The following is a 17,945-nucleotide window of genomic DNA, read 5'->3' on the forward strand; positions in this document are numbered from 1 at the left end:
GTGGGGTCTGCCCATGGGCAGTCGGCCTCTCAGTTGCACCTGTAATCGAAACCCAGGTGACGGCAGGCAGCCGTTGGGAAGGCATCTTTAAGGATGCACACTGTCTTTCCTCCAGTTCAGAGGCTCCTAGCCCTGAATACAGATGCCTATGGCATTTTGTTGACGAACCCAGGCCACTGAAAAGGTCTGCGGTGGATGTCTAGTACCCCTCAGGTGCCTGGTAAAAAGGTCAAGGAGTCTGGACCATTGTGCAGCTTTTGGGACAGCCCAGAGCGTTTTTCGCCAGAACGTTTGCCTGTGAAGCGTCAAGTTTTGGATCCCTCAGTTTCTAAGCTTTTGGGACAGCCCAGAGCATTTTTCACCAGAATGTTTGCCTGTGAAGCGTCAAATTTTGGATCCCTGTTTCTAAGCGCAACTTCCCTGTGTCAGAGTGCTCATCGGCACCTGATCTTCATTCAGCTTCCGAGCACTCGTTAGTGCCTCAGCACACTTCAGCCCCATTACATTCGTCCAGACATTCAGTAGCTTCCCGAAGTGTAGCAGTGACAGAATGTCATTTGACCTCGTAAGTGTTCAGTAGCGCCCGAGCTCCCAATAGCACCTGAGCGCCCAGTAGCACCCAGACCTTCAGCAGCGTCCAAGCAGCCATTTGCTCCCGAATGCACTCCAGCTCCTGAGCACCCAGTAGCTCCCGAGCACCCAGCAGCGCCAGAGTGTCCAGTAGCTCCTGAGCACTTCCATCATTCGGCAACAGCCCCAACTGTTGTGGATCTGTTGCTGGCTGCCTCATCATAAAAGCAGAGCCTGGAGACTACGGGTAGCCACTACCTCCACTGACACAATACTTACACCAACACTACGAGCACTCATTTGATCCGTCAGGACCGTAATGGAAGCCCCAAGCTGGGTTACAATATCCACTAGAATGTTAAACTTCTTATCTACCCGGGCTTCAAGGCTGGCTAAGGCACTGGGCCTGGAAGGTAGGGAGCCAGGTAATGGAGTTAATGGCAGAGTAAGAGGACTTGGAATAGGGGAAAAGGCAGTCACAGGTATTGAAGGGACAGGTACTTCAGGAGAATGAGATGACCTAACATTGGCTTTTGCAGCTGCCTTTCTCTCTCTATCTCTTTGCAGTCTCACTAAATGAGAATTCAAAGTTTTCATCTCCCCTGATCCCATTCCCTACACTTGTCACAATTGATGTCAGGAGAACAAGTCTGTCCTTTACAAGAACTACAAATTGTATGCGTGTCATATTTAGCAGATGGCAATCTAGTCTTGCAGCTTTTGCTGCAGTACCTAATATTATGAGCACTAGAATCTGACATGATTCAGTCACAATCAGGAAACTACCTAAGCTTAAATTTATTTAGCGCTACCAAAATAAACAGTGTACTTCACCAAAAGTCGGCGATGCCTGCAACCAACTGGTGAAAATCAAACCAAAGCAAAAGCTACCCAACAACCGATGTTTAGTCGATGAGCGGCAGGAACGAATTGAGCTGCTGAGCCGGGTTGTACCTATTCTTCCCCGAAAGTGGGCGGGATCGGTTACCTACACCAAAACAATAGAGTGTTACTGCGAAATTTAAAACTCAAGCTGCTGTGAAAAGTAGGAAATATTAGCAATGTAATTACTTGGTAAGTTACTTATATAAAATGACATTATTAGAAGAGTGTGGGGTTGGTTAATATACGTATAGGGGGAAGGACCTAGTTCCCTTCTTGCTAGAATTTTTCTTGCAAGGCAGACCTTTATAATATCAAGGTAATGTTAAATGTGCTGCATACTTGGTGATGGGCAAGAATAGAGCAGGTGTAGGCCCCTACCCCTATGTTAACCTTACTTAGAGGACCTTTTGCCCCAGAAATTATTCACCATCAGCTGCTGCTTTCTCATCCTTGGCTGTAGCTTTTTTACTTGTTGAAGGTGACAATAATGGTGGATGAACACTACTGAGCTAAAAAACTAACTTCAGGAAGCTTTTTTCTTTTTGAACCCCTTAGAAGGTTAGCCTTATGGGATTAGGGGTACTGCAATGGTCAACAATTAGTGAGAAAATCCAGGGAGATAAGGACAACCCAGATAAAGTAAATGCTACCTAATAACTTGCTGTATCTTACGTTGGTTAAAGGCGGAAAAATACCACATCACTTCATATCTAAATAGAAATTTAACATAATTCAAATGAGGTGATCTGTGTTGATGCATATGAAAAATTTTTTTTATTCCATAATGGACACTTATTAGGACTCCTCTTCTTCCAGCCTCTTTGGTTAATGCTTGGTAATGATTGTTTCAGTGAGCTGATTTGATTACATAGACTATAAATATGATTAGGTTAGGTCTCCCTTGGCAGTGAGATAAAGACTCATGTGAAACTATTAAAAAAATGTTGGGTTCTTTTGTCTAGTGAAGTAACTTGGTCCTGTGGTCTGCACCTTTCCCTGTATGAAGAACAAGTGAATTGAGAGCTTTCTATATTTATGAAAAATGACAGATTTTGCATTTTCCTTTCATCTGTGATCCTGTCATTGGTGGAATACCATACTATTTTGCATTTACCCTTAAACACCGAGCCTCTATTTACAAAAGTGTCTGCCGTATGCCGACGGGGTTTGAGAGTTAGCGCCGAAGCGGAAAGAAAGTTTTTTTCAAAAAATCACAGCACGCTTAGTTTTTAAGATTAAGAGTTCATTTTTGGCTCCTTTTTTCTCATTGCCTGAAGTTTAGTATGCAACCATCAGAAATGGAAAAAAATATCACATATATAAATATTGGGATATATGACAACGCGAAAAAAAATTTCATATATAATTGTATACAAATCGCACTGTGAGCAAAATGGTTAAAGCTAATGAGTTATTTTTTTTTTGTATTGTACACTAAATTGTGATGATTTTGGTATATAACAAATTGTAAAACAATCAAAGCAACACGGAGAAAATATTATCACAAAATGATGCATGAATTCATAACACGAGGACGTAAAAAAGAAAGTTTTTTCAAAACTCACCATAAATCGAAATATTGTGCTAGAGTCTTCTCGTTTGTTGCAAAATGAAGGTAAATGATTGAATATTACTAGAATGTAAGAGTTTTAGCTTACAATTGCATTTTTCGACCATTTCGGTCGAGTCAAATTTGACCGATGGTTGAAATTTTGGCACTTATCGTGATTTGTATGTCAAAATTGATAAAAGCTACAACCATGAGTTATTTTTTGTTCTATTCTACATGAAATTGCACACATTTTCATATATAAAACTTTATGTAAAGGCTGATAGAAAACGGTGCAAAAATTATGACAAAGTGACTAAAGAATTTCTGAGATTTTCAGCAGAGTTAGCTGATGCTTTCTTTTGGGATAAGAAAGAAATTCGTGCATGCCCAGCTGGGTCACGCTTGTAAACTAACAACAGCGTGATCCGTGAACTCCAGCATCCCTCAAGGCACGTGATTAAAAATTTTTCGCAATGAGCCCTATAAGTATTTTTCCGCGAATATTTAAAAAAACTTTTTGTAGTCGACGTATTTTATGTCCACGTGGCACCCGACAGACAATTTTTGTTGAGGTAAAATATGTCCAGTTGGCTTTAAATGGTTTATTAATGATTATTTAATGAATCTATAAGTATGTTTGATTCAAGAACATTTAAATAATAACTCTGGTATCTTTTCAGATGTGAAAGAGAGTTATCATTTCAGGAAACTGCTAAAGAAGGAATAATTTTGGACTAGTGAAAGTTGAGGCCTTTTTTTTTTTTCAAAATCAGCAAGTACACTTGAAATAAGTGTTTTAAATTAGTCTTTTGTCATTTAAAAAATGCTTGCTGTTTGAATTATTAATACCCTCCAAGGTATTCATGATTACTTAATGAAATTAGTACTTTAAATGTTTGAACACATTTGAAATAATCTTACAGTACTACCCAGACACATCAAAAGATAAATCTAGTACAGTAGTTAATAGACTACTTTTATGATAGGATTTGTTATATTAATCATGCCAGGGGATACTCTATTTCCTGTGAATTATTAACCTGTCAAACTTTCATAAAAATTCAACAGAGGAAGGTGAAACATTGGAAGAGGCTGCACTGCGGGAGTTGAATGAAGAAACAGGATTGTCGATTAATTCAGCAGAAAAAAAAAGCAGTAATATTCTAGGACTTTGGGAGTCAGTTTATCCACCTATCCTTGCAATGGGTCACCCAAAAAGACATCATATTGTTGTATACCTCCACATAATTACCTCTCATTCTGCAAAGGATTTGATATCTTGTTTGAAGGTAAGAATATATGAATTTCACTGTAGATAAGACCCTGTATGATGCGTCCCCGTAGGGGAGAAGTGCCGTCAGTGCACCTCATGCGGTGCACTGTAGGCATTACTTAAGGTTCTTTGCAGTGTCCCTTCAGCCCCTAGCTGCAACCCCTTTCATTCCTTTTACTGTACCTCCGTTCATATTCTCTTTCTTCCCTCTTACTTTCTACCCTCTCCTAAGAGTTGTTTCAGAGTGCAACTGTTAGGTTTTCCTCATATTACACCTTTAAAACCTTCCTAATTTCTATTTCCCTTTTGGCGTTGAATGACCTCAGAGGTCCCAGCGCTTGGGCTTTGGCCAAAGTTCTGTATTCTATTCTATTCCTGTATGGTGCAGTTGATGAAAATATTATCTTTAATCTTTTTGCTGAAGAAAGTACACTAGAATTCTTAGTTGATTTACCTGAAGTTACTTTATTTTGCTTGTAAAGTACAATGTTGAATTTACCAGGATAACTGGAGTAAGGGGAGATATTTCATGAAATCTACTGGGCAGGTCTAACATATGTTGATGGTATTGAGCATTATACAAGTATGGCAGGCTGGTAAGAGATGTTGCTTAGCAAGTGTGAGTGACAGAAAGATTACAGGGACTGCATGTGCAATCCCTATTTCACAGTTCATTGAGCAGTTGAAGTCCCCAGTGACAGTACTTCTTTTTCATGATGTTTTCAGATTGGATGGATGGATTATGAAATTTAGGGACATGCCCAAGCACTGGGGCTTACTTTGGTCATTCAGCACTGTAGTGAAATGAAATAAATAACTTAATGAGTATTGAAATGTAAATGAAGGTGATGATAACCTACAGGGAGTGACAATCTAAAAACCGTATTTCATAAAAAAAAATATTTGTATATAAAATATATAAAAATGTAAAAATATAAAAAAAATGTAAAATACAAATAAAATTATAAGTGCATATGCTTGTGTGCATTAGCTAATTGGTAGAATTAGATAGTAGAACAAGTTAAATTTTAGAATATACATCAATCGCTTAAGAATTATACAAGGTTATTGATATCAACATCGTGTCCTGAAATATAAGCAAGTTGTTTCCCTGAAAGACCAAGTTTCCTGTGGGCAGCACCATATATTGGACAAGACACCAGAATGTGCTCAACTGTCAACATACTGGCACAGCGAGCACAGACTGGAGCATCACTTCCATCAAGAATAAAGCTGTGTGTCAATCGGGAATGACCAATATGAAGTCTCGTTAAAACAATTTCAGTCCTCATATCTTTATAAAATGAAGAATGCCAAAAATTCAAATCAGGTTTAATTGCCTTCAGTTTCTTATTTGAGGCAAGGAGGTTTGAGGACCACTGCTCTTGCCATTTGCAGCCTATATAGCTTCGGATAGGAGACTTCATGTCAACATATGGAACTTCATAGATATCCAGTGATTTTTTATTACGTACCCTTTTTGCTTCTCTATCAGCTTTTTCATTACCTTTGATTCTCACATGGGCAGAAACCCAGCACAACGAAATAGATTTGTGCTTGCAAGAAATTCGAAAAAGCCACTCATGAACTTTGAGAATCAGGGGATGGGATGAACTGAGACTATTTAAACTTTCCAAAACACTTCTAGAATCCAAATATATTACAAATGTCTTTTTGTTGGTGTGATGAACAATAGCTAATGCTCATATTAATTGCAGTAAGTTCTGCTGTATATACTGAAGCTGGAGGAGGTAGCTTTGCTGCCTCATAAGAATCTTCTGTAATTATGGCTAGCCCAACTCCCTCTCTCAACTTGGAACCATCTGTATAAATCTTATATGCACCAACCTGGGTTACATCGTGTTCTAAAAATAAATTCTTGCCCAATTCATCAGTAAGATTCTTCTTAATCATTATTTTTTTTTACAAACTTTTGCCTTAGGGATAAGCCATGGGGGGAATCTGGAGGCAACCAACGGTGAAATATTCTGATTTTTTAACAAGTTATTTATTTCTTGATGTAACCACACCTGGAAAGTAACAGATGACCTTGGTTTAAATTTTCTGTTGTCCGGTTTGCAAATGACCTTATTTGAAGGATTTTCAGTACTGCTTTTAATGTGCATTAAGTAATGCAGACCCAGCTACTCCCGTCATAAGTGGCAAGTGGTAGTTGATGGGGATCCACATACAGATTCTCGACAAGGGATGTTTGGAGTGCACCGAAACAAATTCGTAATCCCATGTTATGGACAATATTGAGCTCAGTAGGTTTACTTTTACATGCTGAAGAATAGATCTGACATCCTTAATCTAGTTTCGATCTACAAAGTGCATCATAAAGTCGTAATAAAGATTTCTTGTCAGCTCCCCACTCATATCCAGAGACTACTTTCAAAAGATTAAAAGATGCTTTTATTTTACATTTAAGGTTATCAAGATGTTTGGCCCAAGTGAGTTTTGAGTCAAAGGTAATTCGGCAAAATAGATCCCTCAAGTTTTAAATTAGGTATAACCTCTTGACGTCTGCTCCTTGAAAAGCAGACAGCAACACACTTAGTGGCTGAGAATTCAAACCCATTTAGCTTGGCCCATGTGGAGAGAGAATCAATAGCTTTCTGTGGATGTCAGCATGCAGATAAAGCATCATAAGTAGTGCAGTAAATAGTCAAATCATCCACAAACAGTGAAGCTTGAACAGGGCTTGGATCTTCATCCAGAAGTGTCATCCGTTAAAGAGAGCGCTTCATGTAGTTCTTGAAGAGAGAATTTTGCATTGTATACCTCCCAGTTATCCCCAGATAGATTCAGATTGACCCGATTGTTCCTGATTCATTGGAGTTTACTATAATAGTTATTTGGGCTAGAAATATTGGAGAAATGTTGACCCAATGATTCAGCTACATCTGAAGGGTTTCTAGTGAGGTTATTTCCTAGTCTTAAAGAGGGAGTTTTTGGTGGCACAAATTTCCCTGCAAGTTTTCGTACCTTTTTCCATACAAGCCTTGATGGTGTTTTCGAGTTAATTCCATTTATATAATAAATCCAAGAGTCTTTCTTGGCACGATGAAAGTATTGGCATTGTTTTGCCACGGCTCGCTGATACGTATATTGTTTTAACAGTGGGAGTGCCACTTGATTTGTACTTCTTGTAGCATCTCCTGGTAATTTTTCTTAAGGTGGCACATTTTTTGTCCCACCATGGAACAGTTGGTCTTCTTAGCTTGCCAGTAGTTTTTGGAATAGAGGATTCTGCAATGACTAAAACAGTGTTTGTCCAGTAATCATACGCTTTTATGTGGTTGCTGAAAGATTCAAATGGCTTATCTAGTTTGATTTCCTTCTTATACTTCTCCCAGTCAGCTTCTAATGGCTTCCATTTCTGTGGCATTTCTGTAGGGGTATTTCTGGCATACTTTAAAAGACTGGGATAGTGATCACCTGCTATTTAAAAATTCATTTACTGACCAAATAAAATCTAAAGCTATTGCAGAAGAACATGTACTCAGACCAATAGCCGAGTAAGAATTAAAATAAATATTATAGTAAGTCATAGTATCATCATTTAAAAGCACAATATTATTATTATTAATAATGTCTTCTATAATTTTACCCTCATTATCTAAAGTATGTCCTTCTCATAGCAGATTATGGGCATTAAAATCACCAAGAATAAAAAATGGTTGGGGCAGTTGATCAATTAGCGATTAGATGTCAGCATTTGAAAAGTTAGATCTAGGAGGCAGGTAGATGGAACACAGTAATCTGGTTGTCTAATGTGGTCTTAAGAGCAACAGCCTGTAAATTTGTATTGAGGACAACAGGCGAACATTCTAGTGATTTGTTCACAATAATAGCAGCTGCTCCATGTGTTCGATCACCCACTGGAGGGGTAAAGGTGAAGATCTCATAATTAAGTCCAGGACTGAACTTCTCTGGACTTAATTGAGTTTCCTGCAAGCAAATTACACCAGGATTAGTTTCTCTTAGGAGGACCTTGAGATTTTCAGCTTGAGAACGCAATCCTTTACATTTCCATTGTAGGATGTTGAAGAGAGCCATTATGAATTAGATTTGAAAGCCTTTCTTTTTTCCTCTTTGGGTGGCCGGGAAATAGATGGTTTTCTGTGACTACCCTTGTGATCTTTATTTCTCCTAGTTTGATTTTCTTTTGGAGGATGATGAATATCTGCAGTTGTAATTTGAGCCATCTCTTTACCTTGGTTTTTAGGTTCCATTGAAGTACTTGCTTCACTTGAGGTATGCGCACTATAGCTGTTATATATTGAAGCAAATTTATTTGGAGTACATGGGGGAGAACCTGAAGGATTCCTTCCTCTCTTGGGGTTTCTTAATTGTTCAGACTCCATTAGATCAGGCAGAGATTCTGCCTGTGATAGATTTACTACTTTAAAAGTAAGAGATGGAAGAGATGATGGGAGGGTCTCATCATCTGGAGGAGACTCATTACCAACCACAGGCAGCTTGTCTGCTTTGGTGGAATGTGCTCTTTGCCTTCAGTGACTGAGCACCTGACCCAGATACCTGGGCCTCTACCACAGGGGTTGGCACACGTACAGCAGGAGAAGGTGTCATCATAGAACAACTCGTCTATTGAGTAGCTTACTGTTGACATCACAGGGGATCTCCTCGTAGGATGTCTCCTCTGTTGCTGATGCACATTCCATTGACAATGCTAGGACATCTCTGTCGACAGGGTGTCCTATCATCGTACGACAACTCTTGAGTAGCTTCTGATGTCATCATAGGGGATCTCCTCACAGGACGTCTCCTCTGTTGACAATGCACATCTCATTGACAGTACTAGGACATCTTTGTCGACGGGGTGTCCTATCATCATAGGACAACTGCTCTTTTGAGTGGATTACTGATGTCATCATAGGGAATCTCCTCATAGGATGTCTCCTTTGTTGCTGATGCACATTCCATTGACAGTACTAGACATCCCCTCTGTCAGCGGCGCCAAGTCCGTTGACAGTAGAGTACTAAGCACATTTCTACATAAAACATCTTATCACAGGACATCCCCTGGGGTTAATCCTATCATCTTCTCTCTATACAGTGCTGATGAATGGGGTTGCAGTAGCATGCTCGAAACAGACGTCAGTCAGACACAGTCCAGGATGAGGGATGTGTGTCAGACAAGTTCTGTCACCAGAGTCTATACCCATGCACAGGTACAGGAGTTCCACTTCTTTGGCAATGTGAAGTGATTGAGCATGCCTACTTTCCCTTGTCAGTTTCTTCTATCAGATTGGTTTTCATACCAATAATGTATATACAAGAACTTTTATGTCCATAGAATTTTGATCATTGGTTCCTAGCTATGCTTAACCACTAAGCTTCTGGTATGAGTGAGATCTGACATGCCAGGTCTGCGACAGTGGTAGTACTCGGACAGGCAGAGGTACCTTTGGTATGACGACCAACTAGGAATCTAAAGCGAGATGGCATTGTTTCGATGAAATCGGGGGATAAGACAGTTTATCTCCTCTTCCGGTTCTTGCTCAACCTCGCAGGAAGATTTATCATACTTTTTCTTCTCTCGATTTCCTGTTGTTGGCTCTGTTCTGATCTGCTTATTCTACATATTCAAAGGCTTCCAATTTGATTGATCAATTTCCTTTTGATGGTTCTGTGGCACCAAGACAGTATGACTTCTGTATTACCCACATAGTCTAGCCCTTCAACCCAAAACTAAAGACTATTTTGTTGGCTTTGAGATGCTCAAGAAATGATGGCAAAGGGATCCTTTCTCTAGCTATCAATCTAATCATCCAAGCTTAGCGTGAAACTTCCTACTGGTCATCAGTACGTTTCAGCTAAGATCTCTGGAAGGCAAAGTCATCCGTATGTCTGTCACATTCAGAAAGGACATGTTGTTCGAGTACTAGGATAGAATGTATTTGTGAAATTCACAGGCATTTCCTCTTACCTTCAAGTGTTGATCATGGGCAAGAGATCATTTCTCTGCTTAGGAAAATGACCTTCCGAATGTACCCTGCAATTTCTTGGTGGTCATCAGTACATTTGAAGGGTCCACAGTCATCCATCAATCTATGGCATTCAGGAAGAACCCGTTTATCTGGTAGTAGGATAGAATGTAATTGTGCAGTTCACATTCTTACCCTTTTGCCTTGGACTCCTTTTCTTGGATATTTGGTGGGTGCTTATTAAGTCATGTAGTTTAACCAGCTCTTTAGGACAGGTTGCATCTTGCCTAAGGTGTGCAGCTACAAGGAGAAGGTATGGGCGGGACTGGCTTCCTACCTTCCTCCTGTTTTCTGTCCTCTTCCAGTGGACAGAGGAAGAGTGAACAAGCTGTTACAAGCTGGACTGGCATGCATGCAGGTGATCTGCATGACTGAGTATCCTGTCTATAATCCACTTTTGTTTGGATTAATAGATGCACTTCCTTCCTTCTCTCTATCAAGGAGAGAGAAGGACTGACTATGGGCAAGCCAGTTGGTTTTTTTGCTACATAGTCTTCAACATCGTGGGTTCGTCCGCACGTTTCGATTCAAGGGTTTTCATACTTCCCTTTGATTCAAAGTGCCCAGAAGTCTGGCAGTTGAACATCCCACATGTTCAGCAGATCAGAGGTATGGTATCCTTCCTTTGCCTTTTATGACCAGGAAGAGAATACCAGGTGAGCCAAACTACCAGTCATTTCAGAGAATTATTTGGAATCCTCCCTCCAATAGTAAGTCTCCATATGTAAAGACCGAGGGTTTGTATTCATGTAGGAACGAATGACAAATTTTTAATTTGTATTTTTCCTAACATACAAGCCTGAGGTCTTTACATAAAAGGCCCACCTCTTACCACCCCTCATTCTTTGACCTGGACCAAAAGGTAAACTGAAGAGATTGAATGCATACCGGTTGTGTGGGCCGTACTTCAGCCCCTACTATAGGTAACTGTTACCATAATTGCCTTGCAAAAGTTTGATGGCTGGGCTTTCCAGCTTCATCGAAAGTTATCCATATATAAAGACCTCAGGTTTGTATGTTAGGAAAAACAAATTCATTAACAATTTGTCATATTTATATGCTTCACAAATTTTATCATTAGCCTTATGGTTGAGCTGACAGTTACTACACTTTGTTGTTTTAGAGCATGGACTATGATCAAGGGCAGAGCAATTTATACAAACTTTTGCGTTCTTACACACTTTTGAAGAGTGACTAAACTTGAAACAGTTAAAGCATTGGATAGGTTTCAGGAGGAAGGGTCTTACTTGCACTCTTTCATTTTCAAAGTTTACATGGGATGGCATGTAAGGGTCTCCAAAGGTCAAAATTATCATATTTGTAATAGATGTCTTTTTTACTTAACACACTGTTGATGGGCTCATTTCAAGGATTTCACTTTCTGTGAACTTGTATAAATCTTTGTCAAAAATGACACCTCAGCCATAACTAAAATTCAGGTGGAGTCTGATTTCTTTAATCATTAATCATTACAGATAGCATTTGAGCTTGAGTTTTTGATTTATCATGTATGAGCACAATACCTTTTCCAAACCTAGATATATCTCCACTCTTTATTCCTCCCACCTTCTTCTTGAGCTGCTTGCAAAACTTATAATAATTGTAGTTTTCCTCCTTAGCTGTAGCAACTAGCCACATAGGAGGTTTGGTAGTTCTGGATGGAGTACAGACAGTCCCCGGTTATCGGCGGGGGTTCTGTTCTGACGGTGTGACGATAAGTGAAAATTGCTGATAACCGAAAATCAGCGATTTTTGGTTATCGGCGCCTATGTTAGGTATGTATCAGCGCCTATAAGCGGAAATTGGCACATATCGGTGCCAAAAATTGCCAATTTTCTTTGCTAGACAAGCACTGAAAAACCGGATCGATGATAACCAAGCCCGCCGATAACCGGGGACTGCCTGTATTGCCCTGTGTTTTCTGAAGGGTATCTTGAACTCATTCAGATGGTATATATATATCCAAATTTTTAGGTACTTTATCTGCCAAAGCTCCTCTAATAACAGACTGATTTATTTGCACGGTATTGATATTACTAGTAGCCTTTATGCATCTTCATATTTGTCAAAAGTAACCCATACTTCCCATTTTAACTCTACTTCTTGGAAGTTCATCTGGATTTCAACTATGGTTTCAAAGGGATGGAAAGTTGTCAAAATAGTTTCATAGTCACACTGGACTGGTATATCTATTACATAAAGCAATCAAATTCTTAACATTTGATAATTTTCCAACACAATGTTTTGTTGATACTCTATCCTTAGTAGAGGCATTAGCAGAGTCCATTACCAAACTACCGCTCTGCTCTTGATTAACTGAGATTTTCTGGGGATAGTCCGTTTCCATGCCAGAAGTCATAAGGAGGGTCAATCGTTTTGAGGCCTTGTCAGAGGTCGTCACCTGTGTCAAAACATCATCATCAAAGGGCCCAGGAGTACTTAAATCCTTATGGCCACTATTCATAAAGACTGGAGTAAAAAAAAAAATAAAAACCTGAAAACCTTAAATAGATATTATCAGCCTTTCATGGAGTTTATTCTTCCACCAATGGCACAAGTAAGAACAGACTCCCCAATGTCTGCATCCCTACCCTACCCCACTGGGGATGGCACAACACGATTAGAGTGGCCCAAGTGTAAGCCCAACCTGCTTGCAAGGACTGAGAGTATTACAAGAATACAGTCATCCCCACCCTAATCATATTATGGGCAAACCGGATAGAATACTGAGGGTCCTATCCCTAGAGCCAGACCCCCCCTCCCTGGAATCCATGGTCCGGCAGTAAAGAATAGTTCCGCCCTTGAAATAAAATTCTGATATCTCATAGGTCCAAACATTATCAGGTAGTTGATGATCCTACCACAGTTCCCACTATTTAGCTTTGGATATAAACCCAGTCCCAGCTATGATATCTTTTCCTATTTATTATACCCAATAAATTTTACAAAAAGTGGAAAATTCCACAAAATTAGTCCAAAGAGATATATAATAATATATGAGACTCTTGGACTTAAACCCAAACAAATTCTTGGGGTTCAAGAGCCCCTCACCATGTCAAAGTGGTCCCCCATCAAGGGGGGCTTTTTAGATTGAAATATGTTTTCATCTTTTTCTTCAGTATGTTTTCATCTTTTTCTTCAGACTAATATGGGAGGTGTCTATTAATAAATATCTAAAGATTCCATTCAACTTCCAGCATTTCATGTTCTGTCTCTAATCTACAGTTGACTCTATTTAGGTATTTCCTAACATAAAAATACAGTAACAGATCTCCTCCCTGTCTTTGTAATATACCTCTTTTGAACACTTCTTCTGGGTACTGTAAATGCAATTTTCCTTCAAAATCTCTAGTATGGATGTGAATCCATGATTCTGTTATTCCATCTTTATTGAGGATTTTCAGTGGCCATCATGGCTGTAATAAATCCATATAATTACTTGGTAAGTGTATATAAAACTTTATTTTATTATAAAAATGTCATTTTTATATAAATAACTTACCAAGTAATTACATAGCTGATTCCTACATTGACAGGAGGTGGGATACATGGACATACTCTACTCCAAAACATTAAGATATATGTTATGAATTTGAAATAGAAAAAGTTGGTAGCAATGAAAACAATGCTTGTTGTTCCTGATAAGTTAAGAGAGCCTGCAGTAGAAAACTGCCTCAGGTTGGTGCTCAACTTAACATGTAGCAATTTGGCGGTATAGCCAGGAGCGTCTGCTACTAAGGTGGGAGCTTTGTAGCCAAGGAGTACTCCAATGGTTAGCAAAGCACCAGTGGAAGTTATGCAGCTCGAGGAGTTATCCAATGGCTAGCAAAACTTTAATAAGTGCCCTTGCCCTGGGCGCAGCACCAGTATAAACACGAGATGAGACTGTCATTTGCACTGAAATAAATACCATGACCCATTCACTGACAGTGATGGGTGCTTCAAATATATTATACCTCCTGGCTCTAAAAAATCTCAGCACCTTACTACAAGGTGAATAGATAGGAGAAAACCCTATGCTTCCATCTGCGATGCCATGCCGGTTACTAATAATGATCACAAGGTACTGCAAGAATCTAACACTGTTTTAACTTTCTTTGAAAAGTGAGAAGTGAAAATCGATTACACTTCCAGAAAGTCAGTTGCAGACTGGACATCAGGGCACAGTGCCTGAAAGCTAATGAGGTAGAGGCAATTCTAGCATCTTAGCTTTCTTTTAACAGGTAGGCAAATCGTTCTCCTGAAACTGAGAGTGTGTCTCAAACAACATAGTTCACTGGAGATGAAGGACAATGCATTCATAAGCCGAGGGAGAGACATGACCTTGTCTGGACACTAGGTATGGATGGCCTTCTGATTAAAAGCTTTTTCAGGTAAAACCTGAAAGCTCAAACTAGACATTTCGTTCACTCTCCCAGAGCCAGGGTCATCCAACAATCACTTAAGGGAGAAAGCACAGATCTTGTTTACAGACTGTTTCTCCCTGAGCAGAATCTGCTTACGTGTCTACAGTCTGAAGCTCACTAACTTGTTTGGCATTTGCTAGGGCTACAAGGAACAGAGCTTTCTAGTTAAGTTAATTGTTGTGGAACAGAGAGGCTCGATAGAGGGGGGCCAGTTAACCACCCGAGAGCTATGTCCAAATTGTAATATACGGAGTAGACTCCTCTCTGCCTTGGAAGTCTTGAAAGACCTCATGGGTTGATAAGATCTTGGTTAGAAGATAAAACTAGACCTTTGTGTTTACATACAAAGCCTAGCATTGCTTTATATGCCCCTTGAAGGTGGAAGAAGAGAGCCCCCTTGGCGGTCCTGAGGAATAGGAGGAGTTTCGCTATCAGAGCTAAAGAGGAATTTGCAGAAGATGTTATAGTTGCCCGGAAGACTTATACTTGGCAAGAAGACTGTTGTTTGCATCTTGCAACAGTCTCTGCAGTTGCTTGAAAAGTTCACTTCTTCGAGGCAAGCTCCCGGACAGTCTAAATCTGTCCAAGAAAAGAGTCGTCTACCCTTCAGTAGTATCTTTTGAAGTGAGGTTGCCTGAGTAGAAGTGGATTGTGGAAGGAGTCGTGAAGAGTCCACCAACAACCATATCTGGTTCAGGAACCAATATTCATGGTCCAGAACGGGTAAAAGTGTCATCATTGCGTTGTGATGAACCTGAAAACTTGTCCAGCCCTTCCTTTACCATGTTGAATGATGGAAGAGCTTAGAGGTCCAGGTTGAAAAGTCTTGCAGTGAGGACTCTGTTGCCCAGGTTAGAAGATTCCTTTAAGGATGTTGACAGTCAAGATCGGCCTGCCCCACAGAGGCACATAACCCGACAGTTCAGTGGATTCAAGGTCCACTTGAGCATAAGAGTGAGTTTCTGACGACTCAGTTCAACTGCCAGAAATTCCAGTTAGACTAGAAAAAACATTCTATTTATCATCCATAGAAAAACCCTCTTTCTATTTATCATCCATAGAAAAACCCTCTTGTCGCTTGGTGGCAAGAGCTGATGTAAAAAGTAAGGACTGTGATCTTGTCTAAAGGAATACCGCAGTCTAGGAGTGAGCAAGGATCGAGAAAAAATGAAGTCTTATGCCATAGATATCAAAGCCTAAATTCTTGCACTTGAAGACCCTGTCTCATAGGACAGGTCTGAGATATCTTTCGGAGTCTGTATGTGGATATGAAATGAAATATCTTACGTGTCCAGGAACTCCACCCAGTTGCCCTGGAGAGTGGACGACAGGAATGTTCGGTTGGTCTCTGCAAGCGAGCAAACTTGTAGAACCTTGTGCAGGCTTGCAGACAACTAAATGCGATAATGCCTTTTGTGGATTTGATGACACCTCATACAGACTGACAACATCTGCGGAACTGTATTGGGTTAAAAACCAATATCTGACATGCTTATAGGAACTTGGAAAGTCCATAAGATACAGAAAAGACTGGCCATGGGTAACAATGCTCTTGAATACAACCAGGAGTGAAGACTTCTGCAGGACTAATTCCGTCTGAGCATCAGAGGGAGGGAATGACAAAAAACACTTGTCTTGCTCCCTTAAAAAAAACTAAGTCAGACTCCCAACTCCCTGTAGAGGTGACAGCCTTCTTCAACAAGCTCAAAAATTCGTACACAAAAGTCCCTGTCTGCAAAGGACAGTGCTTTGAGACACTAATTGATGTCACAAAAGGGAGCAATTCAGCCTGTCTGGAACTCTAGGCGAAGGTGGAACAGGCTGAAAAGAGACAAAACTGCCTAAGAGCAGTTCTATGGTACTCAAAGGAGGGAGTCCGATATTGAAGAAGGACACCCGATGGTCAGAGACTATAGTCGGCCACTTGAAGACCGGAGCTAGGTGTTCAATTGGAAATTGCGCTCAAAAAAGAACAACAGTCTGTTCTTAGAAGACATAGGTGCCGAGCTAAAGAGAGACTGGCGTCAGCCACTAGTAGGCTGGCACCAGACACACGAGAACTGGTGCTGGAAGCTTGGGCGCTATTAGGCTCGGGAGCTCATGTTCCGCTTGGTGCCAGTACTGGCATTCCACATGCCTCCACTTAACCTGTAGTGACGTGGCAGCATAGCCAGGAGCGTCTGCTACTCAAGTGGAAGCTTTGCAGCGAAGGAGTTAACTGAAGGCTAGCAAAACTTCAAACAGTACAACTCCATGGACACCTTTACAATGGCTGTCCTTCAACACCTGCGGACAACAGGCTCCACTGAGGGGCAACTACCCAGGGGCAAACCTCTCTGGACTCCCATAGACTTCAGTACTGAATGCCTCCTCCCTGGTCATGGGAGTCTGACAGGAACTGGGTTTAAGAGATCCGAGGGGCAGGATAACTACCCCCTCACTACACATCCAGTAAGACACCCTTCCAGTGGCTGTCTGTTGATACCAGGGACTGGCAACAGGCTCGACTGAGGGGGCCGACTACCCGTATGTAAACCCCCCCAACCTCCCTTGGACTTCCAGTTTGCCTCCTTCCTGGTGCATGGGAGTCTGACAGTGACCTTTGTCTAGGAGCATTGAGGGATGAGTAGTCATCTCCTCCACTGCACAACACTTCACTATTATTACAAGGTTAACATCTGTTAAACCTGACACAAGACTGGCAATGGCACAGGAAGGAAGCGAGGGAGCCAGGTGCTGGAGCAAGTGGATAAAAAAGGCAGGATGGCCAACAGTAGGAGAGAGTTGGTGCCAGGATTTCAGTAACTGGCGCCGAGCGCCCAAGAGTTGGCACCCGGATCTCAGTAACTGGCATCAAGCGCCCGAGAGCAGGTGCCAAGTGCCTGAGAGTTGGCGCCAGGATCTCAGTAACTGGCACCGAGCGCCTGATAGTTGGCACCAGGATCTCAGTAACTGGCGCTGAGTGCCTGAGAATGGGTGCCGAGCGCCTGAGAGTGGGTGCCGAAGCACCCAAGAGTGCGCGCTGAAGCGCTCAATGGTGGGTGCCCAGTGCTCTGCAGTTGGTGCCAGGTGGGCTAATAGCTCGGGAGCTGGTGAGCGCCACTAGGTGCTCTTAGCATGAGCTAAAAAAAAAAAAGTGGAACTCTTCACAATTCTTGTCATCTTGTTTAATATATATATGTCCTGCCGAAGCATGTACAAAGCATGGTTCTCGGCTGACGAGAACGTCTTCTTGCTAAAGCTCA

General features: G+C 40.9%; 2 protein-coding genes across 6 annotated transcripts in view; one reads left to right on the forward strand and one right to left on the reverse strand.

The window, feature by feature from the left end:
- Vkor (Vitamin-K epoxide reductase) overlaps positions 1-17,945 on the reverse strand; it is an 81,546-nt gene that overhangs the window by 34,476 nt on the left and 29,125 nt on the right. The gene's annotated exons all lie outside the window — the stretch shown is intronic.
- Positions 1-17,945, forward strand: part of LOC136832566 (nucleoside diphosphate-linked moiety X motif 17-like) — a 43,567-nt gene that overhangs the window by 15,353 nt on the left and 10,269 nt on the right. For all 5 annotated transcript variants that reach the window (XM_067093622.1, XM_067093611.1, XM_067093600.1 and 2 more), the window contains exon 4: positions 4,076-4,296. In XM_067093622.1, coding sequence (XP_066949723.1) covers positions 4,076-4,296 — 221 coding nt within the window. The remainder of the gene's footprint in view (positions 1-4,075; positions 4,297-17,945) is intronic.

The sequence above is a fragment of the Macrobrachium rosenbergii genome, chromosome 4 (genome assembly GCF_040412425.1).
Source record: "Macrobrachium rosenbergii isolate ZJJX-2024 chromosome 4, ASM4041242v1, whole genome shotgun sequence".
NCBI lineage: Eukaryota > Metazoa > Arthropoda > Malacostraca > Decapoda > Palaemonidae > Macrobrachium > Macrobrachium rosenbergii.